This window comes from Vicia villosa, linkage group LG5 (genome assembly GCF_029867415.1).
Source record: "Vicia villosa cultivar HV-30 ecotype Madison, WI linkage group LG5, Vvil1.0, whole genome shotgun sequence".
Taxonomy (NCBI): Eukaryota; Viridiplantae; Streptophyta; class Magnoliopsida; order Fabales; family Fabaceae; genus Vicia; species Vicia villosa.
The window spans coordinates 139,514,173-139,524,864 of NC_081184.1; the positions used below are offsets into that span (position 1 = coordinate 139,514,173).

The 10,692-nt window shown below is 34.6% G+C and overlaps 1 protein-coding gene across 1 annotated transcript; it reads left to right on the forward strand.

Moving 5' to 3' along the window:
* Positions 1–2,454: 2,454 nt before the first annotated feature.
* Positions 2,455–4,139, forward strand: LOC131607534 (U-box domain-containing protein 8). The gene has a single exon (XM_058879528.1). It carries the CDS (start codon positions 2,684–2,686, stop codon positions 3,794–3,796), a length of 1,113 nt encoding a protein of 370 aa, XP_058735511.1. The 5' UTR covers positions 2,455–2,683; the 3' UTR covers positions 3,797–4,139.
* The last annotated feature ends 6,553 nt before the right edge of the window (positions 4,140–10,692 follow it).

Below are 10,692 nucleotides of genomic sequence, written 5' to 3' on the forward strand. Positions count from 1 at the left end.
TCACATAACGCTTGCATATTGAAAGAACTCAACGACAGGGCATCCTCAAGTGGTGAAACTTAACAAGTCAAAGGGAATTTTATAGTTAACATTTATTTTTAAGTTAATAAGGCGAATATGTAAATTTCCATGTGTCCATTTGCTATACTTAGGATTTACAACATCAATAAAGTAGAAGGGATACGCTATATTCCCCTACAAAAGGCAAGGTTGTTTTTAATGATGCACCCTATTTTATTAAGCTCGCCATACCACAATTCAACTAAGGGCTTCACATGATTATCATTGAACCCATAATGACATTGCATCCTTTAGGGGTAGCATTGCATCCTCTAGGGCACCGTTACACCAGTAGTGGCATCATTTTCCCCCAGGGGTATTATTGGGCCCATAGTGGCATCATTGCATCCTTCGTGGTACCATATCAACCATATTGGTGTCATAAAATATTTATAAAGTCCTTTTGGGAAGATATCTCACCTGGTTCGACATCTTATACCAGAACGAGGGTACGATATTATGTACGACATATGGACTAACAGTACCAGAATTTTACATGCTATATCGCCTTCGATGCAAGGTATCAGTAGGACATCATCTTTATCTCATTTGAGATGTATAAGCCATGGTGAAAGGATCGTACTAGGGTATTAATATTATACAATGAGTTGATGCTTAACACCTTTTTACATAAGGCGACTGTACTTCCCACTAAAATTGCCATACGAGGTCTCGCCGATCATGGGTAAGAAGCTACCAAAATAATGTGAATATTCTTACTTTGATTGATATGAGAACTACTATCACAACTCCCAAACATCTCATATTTACCTTATCATCTAATCACCTAAAACTCAATGCAGCAACACCATAACTCCCATTTCTCCTTGTGATAATCAGTTTCAGATACATAACCACCACATCACAATCCCTAACAAATATCATCCTACCAAAAGGAAATGAACAGTAAAGGGATGAAGGAGATACATGTAGTTAAGCTCCGCAAATGCTTGGTAAAATGGGTTACAAAAGACAAAATAACAGTAGATAAGAGATTGAAAAGCGAAATGTTTACCCAAGAGAATAATGAGAGAAAAAGGCAAGTGTTATGATATTTATACATCAATGAGCATATTTCTCTAGCGCAATAGCCGTTGTTAGCATATCAGAATATCAAATGTTCTACATGCACACATACAAATTTATATTTAGATCAAATTTAGCGACCATTCGGAAGGCAAACTTAATCATCACGACCGTTAAACTGAATTTCAAAGGTTTTCCTAAAATTTTTCGTTTAAAAATACTTGAAAAATATCATTTGAATTAAATAGTTAAATTCCATAATGTCATTATTAACATGACACTAGCGATCTTGATTGCTAGCCTTTTTAAAACACTCGGCCCTACGAGGCTTGTGGTTAAGGGACCATGAACTGTCAAATATTGCTTAAATAAATTCTACCTACACGCCTTATGCTTGAGGAACTGTGTACCAATATATTCATAAAGGCCCAAACTTGCTTAGCCTCAACAAGACCCAATGCCTTAGTCTTAGAGTATGTTAGACCAATAAAGAGTACTTAAATCGATATGTGTGAAGTGTCAAATATTGCGTAAATCACTTCGCCCCTACTAGTCTCGTGCTTGAGGGAATATGTGTGAATATGTTCATGATAACACAAGCTCGCCTTGAGTTATCAGAATCTGACCCGCTTGTTCTAAAACAGACATAAACCTTAGAGAATGCTTATGCTAACTTAGGTGGTTGTGGGTTGGGGTGGAGGATTTGACCTGCAGTCACAATTACTAGCTCACCACAATAAAATGAGAGGGTGAGGCCACTAGACTCTTAAAACAACTTAACTTTAGGTCAAGTTGGACGATAAGAACAACTATAAATAAACATGTTAATGCTAGAAAAAAAAATGATTCAATTCATACTAATTAAGATTTCGCTTGTCTTTCACGAGACATGTCACATATATTACATTTTTTTAAAATACACCTCTTATTTTATACAATTAAGGGTAGGCTAACTTTCATATATGAAAACATAAAAACATAAGTTAATTAAATTAAAATACTTTGTTTTGGAAATTGAACATATTTTTTATTAAAATATTAAAATATATTTTTTTAATAAAGTTGTTTTGGTTATATTGTAATTACTAAAAAGAAATGAAAAATAATTATTTTTTAATATAAATTTTATATTTGTAGTTTTTTTTAACATGAATTCTTAAACTACACGCTAGCATAACCTTTTATAATCCGTGGATATGGACAAAATCTTCTATGGTTTGAATTTGATTAATCTAAAAAAGGACAAATCAACTATTAAATAAAAAAAAATTAAAGACTTTATTTTCAAAGACTTTTTAAAAAAACGTGAAGAAATTCTAAAAGAAAAAAAAATTACGATCCACACGAGAGAGAGTGTAATCCAAATAAATAAAAAACTGACTTGAGGAGATTATTTAAAAGAGGGCATTATCGTCTCAAAAAAAAACAATAACAATCCCTGACAAAGCTAAAAGGAACAATGGCGGAACCCAAGGAAGAAAAAATCACAGCCAATCACATTCCATTTCCCAAAACCTCATAAACCCTCTTACTCACTCACCGAGTCACCAACTCGCTCAACTACTCCAAACCAGCAGAGCAACGACACCGTTTCGCTATGGCGAGTGACTTTCCGGAACACTTCAAATGTCCGATTTCCCTCGAAATAATGTCTGACCCAGTCATCCTATCTTCCGGTCACACATTCGATCGTCCTTCAATCCAACGATGGCTAGACGATGGTCACAGAACTTGTCCAATTACCAAACTACCCCTCCCTGATAATCCTTCCCTTATTCCCAATCACGCTCTTCGAAGCTTAATCTCTAGCTACACACTCTTACCACCGCTGCACCAGATCATGTCCCAACCGGAAACCCTAATTTCGTCTTTAACCGCTTCTTCCTCTTCCTCCGATTTCAAAATCGACTCGCTCCGCCAACTCGGTCGACTTTCGAAGCGTGACGCGAACTTCCGCCGCCGTCTTGTTGATTCCGGTGCCGTCTTCGCCGTTCTCTTCTGTATCGACTCCGCTTCCGGTGACTCTAAGCTTCAGGAGAAGGCTCTATCTCTTCTTCTGAACCTTAGTCTCGACGACGACACTAAGATTGGACTTGTCGCAGAAGGTGCAATTTCACGCGTTGTTGCTTTTCTCCTCCGTGCAGCTTCGTCTGACTGCCGTGCTTTGGCTGCAACCATAATCACGAGCCTTGCGGTTGTGGAGGTGAATAAAGCGACTATCGGAGCTTTCCCGGGGGCAATCGGAGCTCTGGTGGCGATTCTTCGAGACGGGAAAGGGAGAGAGAGGAAAGAAGCGGCTACTGCGCTTTACGCGCTTTGCTGTTTTCGGGATAATCGGAAAAGGGCGGTGGATTGTGGCGCGGTGCCAATTCTGATGAGATGTGTTGAATGTGGACTTGAGAGGGGTGTTGAGGTTATTGGTGTTTTGGCTAAGTGTAAGGAAGGGAGGGAACAGTTGGAGAGTTATAGTGGTTGTGTGCAGATTCTGGTTCGTGTGTTGAGGAATGGAAGCTCAAGAGGGATTCAGTATTCACTGTTGGCACTTACTTCATTATGTTTGTATAGCAAGGAAATGCTTTTGGTTACCCTGCAAGAAGGTGTTTTGGAAATCTGTGTTGGGTTGTTAGTGGATGATAATGAGAAAGTTAGGAGAAATTCCTCCAATTTGATTAGGATCCTTCGCGGCAACAACCACCACTGGATCAGTTGATGATGGAAAGGAAGATGTGTATTTCTTTCTCCCTTGTGAGGAGGTTAGTTTTTGTTTATTTGGATTATTGGGTCTGTCTTGTTGGGTGGGTCCTTTGTACAAAATGAAAAGAAGATCAAATTTTTGTTGTGAATGGGATAGGGTTCTTTTGTATATTGAATAATGATGACGGGCTAGCTAGCTCTTTGTTGTTAGCTTAGCTGTGAAAATGGCAAAGTTGTTAATTGATCTTTTGAATTGTATTGCTTTATAGTTAGAATTTTTTCTCACGGTTTCGAGAATATTAGCTGTATGGGTTAACATTTTACATATTGATTCCAGTTTCCATGTGGTTTATAATGTATGTCTTTCCCTTATAGAGATGTAAAACAAACTGTTATGAAATCTTGGTACCAATGTATGTATATCCAAGGTAAATAGTGTTTGGCAAAGAGAAATTTATCTTTACTCCATGTTATCTTTGTCTCTGTCAAAACCTAAATGAGCATTTGAAGACATTGTTTTTCTTGGAGAAACACTTGCCCCAGAAGTTGCAGTTAAATTGTATAATACTCCCTCTGGTCCCATTTATAAGAGAAGATTCTCTTTTTAGATACATTGAATAAATAATGTATCTAGACAACGTATTGTCCAGATACATTATTTATTCAATGTATCTAAAAAGAGAATCTTTTCTTATAAATGGGACCGGAGGTAGTAGTTATTACAATATGAGGTTCCACTTTTAAGAATATTTCATCAAGTCAGTGCTGCTATGGATGGTTGATCTTGATGATGAATTTTGGCAAAATCACAGTAGCCCTGTAATTTTGTTGAAGGTTCAACATGTAAGTTTTGCTAAAATCCGCAAATCCAAACACACAAATAGATAGTTAGGAGATCAAAATTTTGTTTTGCTAATGGGGCATACTTTCTCTTCACTTTTCACTGTATAATGTGCTATGCAATTGAGTATTCCCACAATACTCTTTGCAAGTAAAACCTCTGTTTTCTCTTGAATTGCTACACACATGTGCAGTTAGATATTTTAGTAGCACTTTGCATTGTTCTTGCATTTAAGCACGGATCAAATTGAATTCCAATTGGAATTTTAGTTCCATCTCAATATTCTTAATATCAGGAACAAATTACAACGTTGATTTGCCGATCTGGGAAAATATATATTTAATATATCACTATCTGTGAATGCTCAATGCTCAGTATGTCAGTGAAAGGTTGCAAGATAACTTTGTTACCTTCAAATTCACTGAGATTCCCGTCTTAGATTGGGCGCTGCTGGTTGTCATTCCCCTTCAATTTTATATCATTCTTTTCTCTTTTGAATGGATTCTATGTCGACTGTTGTTTGATATTTAATAATGCAATGCTGGGTGTTTTAAGACAATTATATGCCATGAGGGATTCTTTGTTGCTCTTTCAATATGGGGCAGCTACTTGATTTGGGATGGGACTCACATTTTTCTGCATTTTCTTAACTCTTAAATGAGAGTATGTTGGACAAATTGGGTACACCAGCCTGCATCATGTGATCAATACTGCTTTATGTATATTTTTATATTTGTATATGTAGTTGGCGTGTATCACGGAGGGTTTTCTTTTAAATATGTTGTCTTGGAGCATGGGAACAGTTACTAAATTATGTTCCTTGCATGAGTTCAGCACCGCAACACAAGATTACTTCTTGCATGTTTGGTACTAGTATCTCATTGGGTTTGCTTTCTGTCGAAATCCCAACATGCACTACATGATATAACCTATTATATTTAGCCCCTTGTAAACAAAGCTTATGGGGTTTGTGAGGTTGCAATGTTTCAAAGTAGTAAGTTGTAATGTGAATAAGCTGAAAACTTCTCTCCATACTAAATACTATGTAACTGCTCTTTTTACTATAATTTCTGTTGATTTTTACCATGGTCGGTGTACCTTTTTCTTTCCTAGCTACCAACTCATGTGTAGACAATTTTTTTCATGAGTTTAGGTGTTGTTCCCCATGCTTTGTCTCTCTTTTCACATTACACTATTATTTTTAAGAGTAAAGACTAGTAGTGTTTCTTTCCCATTGAAAAGAATAAATTGAAGAATTTAGTTTTTACTCATCAAAACATTGGCTTGTATGTCGACTCTCTAAAGCTGTCCATAAAGCACAAATCAATATTTCGTTTGTTATTTTTCTTCTTTTGTCTTTAATTTTAGACAGTATTCAAGTGACAAGTTTTTTTAATCAAATCAATATTTCGTTTGTTATTTTTCTTCTTTTGTCTTTAATTTTAGACAGTATTCAAGTGACAAGTTTTTTTAATAAAATATATATTAAGGTTCACGAGAGTAATCTACAAGAGGAAATTCAATATAAAAGAATTTTAAAAAATCCCCTACATTTTCAACCTTGAAGAATTTAAGTTATATAGTAGTTGTATTCTATGATATGTTTGATTCACACATGGATAATAAGAATCTAAACTTTATTCTTCTTAGACTAAACTTCCTAGCTGTAAAAGTTGTATTGTTTTTCAAAGATAAATCACTTAAAAACACAGCTAATAAAAGCCACAAAAAATATATAATTTGTTATGAGAAAATGACTTTAGAAAATCATACAAGAGACCTTATAAAAAAATAGTATTACTATTTTAAAGATAATGACAAATCTCTCATACTCATGTTAGATATTATACATTGTCTAAAAAGGGGTCACACTACGTACAAGTGCCACATTATGAACTCTCTTGTTTCTAAGAGCAAGATGATGAAGGATCTAGCTTAAGTTGGGACCTAAAAACTCTACTATAATGTTTTGTAGTTATGTTTAAAAGAATCAAGAAACTATCAAATTAATCACTAAAAGGTGCTCCAATAGGATTGAAAATAAGAATTAAATATCAAGGACATGAATTTGATTAACCTTAGGTGAGTAAGTAAACGTAAATATATATCTATCAATTTTTACCGTTAAGAACTATTCCATGTAAGTGATCTGAAATTAATTTCTCATTTGATTTGATTTGAATTTTGATCACTCACTTATTATAAGAGGATCAAAGCATATTTTTGATCTATCAATTTCTACTATTAAGAACTATTCCATATTAAATAGAATCGACACACTTATTTATTGGAAACTATGATAATTAATGCTTTAGAAGGATCAAAGTATTAAACTGGGTTTTTTTTACTGGATTACGTGCTTCAATATCTGGGATTTTAAATAGAGCAAATCTCAATCAAATCTATACAAAACAAATTTAGTATTCAAAGTCCATTATTATTAATCAAGTTTGTAAAATTTAAGCATTTTTGAAAGAATCACATTTAAAACATTAGCAGTTTTGTAAAATCAAAACCAAAAATCGATTGTAGTGCATAAAAATTTTTCTAACATTTTTTCACTTGGGTAAAATCTATTGCGTGATAATAATTTTAAAGAATAAAATGACTCTTGAATTCAAAACATATTTTCAAAATTCGGCCGACTGCTAAATAAATTATTTGTAGATGTAATATTTAATTAAGCCTCTATCTAATAAGATAGTAGAATCTTGGTGATAATTATAGAAATTTCTTTACCCACCTCCTAACCTTTTTGGTCACCTCTGGTGAATTTACAAAAATACCTCTTGTTTCGGAAGTTCATTTCTGAAAACGTACTTTTATTGAAAAAAAAGGTGTTTTCGGAAATGCATCTCCGAAAAGGTGAATATTTTAATGAAAAATAATGATTTCGGAGATGCATCTCCGAAATAAAGTTGTTTTTCAGAAAATTGGTGTATTCGGAAGTGCATCTCTGAATTCACCCCCCTTGGAGGAATTCGGAAATGCACTTCTGAAATAAGGTATGGACAGAAGAAAAATAACAAACAAGAACGATTCGCTTTATTTAATCGGATGAAGATTACATTGATCACATTACATAAGATTAAAGTTACATATTGTTAAACACGGGTAAGTGAGGATGAGTCAACATTTTGATAACGTCGGCCCCGGATCTTTGAAGTTTCGCGTCCAACTCGATCGGACCCTTCGAAGAAAATCGGTCAAACGTTGTCCACAAAACCGCTAAATCTTCGTCGTTCTTGATCTCAAAAGGTGTGAACTCAATGTCTCCCTCGTCGTTAAGCGATGGCGAGCGGTACTCGGGCTTGACAACCTTTCGATTTTCGGGATATTGCAATAGTGTGTTGAGCGACGTTATCAACTCCACAAACGGCGTGTCGCGCGAGAAGCGGAATTGGAACGACATCAGGTAGCCAGTGGTGAAGTAGACGAATGCTAGGTGGGGGTAGGTTTGTGTCATTTGTGTTTTGTGGTGTGAAGAGGATGAAGAAGAGTGTGTTGTATTTATAGACTTATTGGATCAATAATGACCCAACAAACCTTATCCTGCATTCAGTGGTCATTTCGAAAATGAACTTCCGAAAATTGGAGGCACACAAGTATATTTCGGAAGTTCATTTCCGAATTATGCAGAAACAGAGCTAAATTTTGGATTTTGTTGTTTGCTTAGTGTTTTGTGTAAAAAATACAAAAGGAATTCAAAATAGACATAAATTAGCCAATGATGATGTCATACCCCAAAATTTGCCCTCATATATTTGCGAATGTCATTTTATTCCTAATAAGTGACATGGTCCAGTCGGTAAGACTGTAAGACTTGCAAGTACAAGGTCCTGGGTTCGAACCCTGCTTTTCGTATTTTTTTATATTTCATTTGTTTCCAGTTTTATTTCTTTTATTTCATTTGGCATTTTATTCGAAAAAATCACGAAAATACTTTTTTATCATTTTAATTGTTAATATTAATTTTTTAATTTTTCCATTTTATTCATAAAAAATATCAAAAAAATCATAAAATAATTTTTGAAAGATTTTGTTCTCCTTTTCTTTTTTAGATAGTAATCTCTATTTTAGGAGAGAATCCATATAATTGGTTAAAATAATCATAAATTTAAATCAAATAATATTTGATTTTGAATTTTAATTATTTTAATTGATTATTGATTTTATTCCTTTTAATCATTCTAACCTAATTTTTTCCTCTTATATAATAACAACCATGAATCCTTATGGGGGGAGATTGATAAGGATTGAAAGCCAAGAAGAACTCAAACGAAAACGCAAAAGTTCAAGAAGAAGACAGATTCGGATTCAAGATTTCATTGGAATTCAAGCCAAGCACAAGATCTTAATCAATTCCTGGAAGTCTCCTGAAAGTGTGGCAGCATTCAGCATCGGCAGAAACGCTCAGAACTGCCGTCATCACGTTCATGGTTTGCCACTTGTATTTGATGTTCGATTTTGATTATATAAGTATCATGAACATGTTTTGAATGCATATTTGTAATCGTGAGGGCCTGTATATCGTTTCTGGATAGTTTGATTGCATTTTAAGTGCAGGTCGAAGCATTCACCATGGTTAGGTTTCGGAGCTCCTCGAATGGGGTTTCTGTATAGGAGTGAATTCAGACCAAATCGAGGGGTCCAATGAATTCGCAACATCAATCATAGTTGATCTGATTCGTTAATTACGGTTTATTATGCTTGTATTGTTGAGTTAAAATCTTGCAGGATGTAGCCACGATGCAGAAACCGTGGGTAAAGGCCCTGGTGTTTCCAAAGAAAATCAATGAAGAAGAAGGAAGGGACGAGCGCGCTTCAGCATTTTTTTTAAATTTTGTTTTAAGTGTTTATTACATATATTATTTTAATAGCTGGTCAACTGAATAAGAATCGCACATGGCGCAATTGGCAAGGCGCGTTGTTGGTAACCAAGGCGACCTGGGTTCGATCCCAGCGTCGCGCAATATTTTTTGCATATTGTTTTGTATCAAATCACATGCAGATCCTACGCGTGCAACCAACGAAGGTCCACCATATGCAATCGCCTCTCCACCACTGGATTCATATAAGGAGCAATCCGAGGATTCAGAATACGCTGCTCCATGGTGGACACGCAAGGATGCGCTGCACCGGATCCTAAGCTAAGTTTTTTTTAAATTTTTTCTTATTTATTATTATATAAACTTGTTTTTATTTATATATTTGTTTTTCTCTTCACATATATTTTATTCTAATAAAACTAGTTTTTATTCAAAATCCTTTTTTTTACAAAATAAAAAAAATTATTTATTTTATTTATTTTACTTATTTTAATTGTTAAATTTAGTTTATTTATTTAAATTCCTTTATAAAATCATATTTTATTTGTTTTAATTCACAAAATCGTGGGGACGTTTTCTTCGTCTGATTAAAAGTTTTCTTTTCATTGATTTAATTAATTAGGTTGAAAAATCAATAATTAATTAAATCGATCATTCATTTTTATTTAATTTGCGCCCAAATCAGGGTTTGCGAGAATTTGTCATACACTGAAAAGAATATGTCTTTTCTGTGCTTTTTCAGGGTTGACTTTTCAAACCTTCCGACTACGCGCCCGATCAAGACTCAAAGCTAAGTATTTAATTTATCTTAAAGTCTATTTTATTTCCTTTTGATTTTAGGGTTTGCCCTTATATTTTTCGAACTGTGCATACACTCACTCCTTTCTATGCCTTACCTTTTTGCCTTTTCAGGGTTAGTCTCAAGGCATCCTCCGTCCGCCAACCATGTCAGATCAAATTCAAAATGCAAAAGCTAAGTACTTTTTGATTTATTTATTCTTAATTTCTTTATCTCTTATTTTTATTAGGATTAGCAATGTTCGCCTCCGAACCGATAATGCACTCACCCCTCTGTTTATTCTTTCTTTTCCAATTTCCAGGGTTTGTTAAATTGCCAAAGCTACGAACATTGGTAACCCTAAACCCTGTCTTCAATTATTACTTGTGTTAAACCTTTTGTTTTTAATTATATCCCGCTGGTTTCGATTCCCCTCTCCTCCGCTGGTTACAATTTCCCTTCCC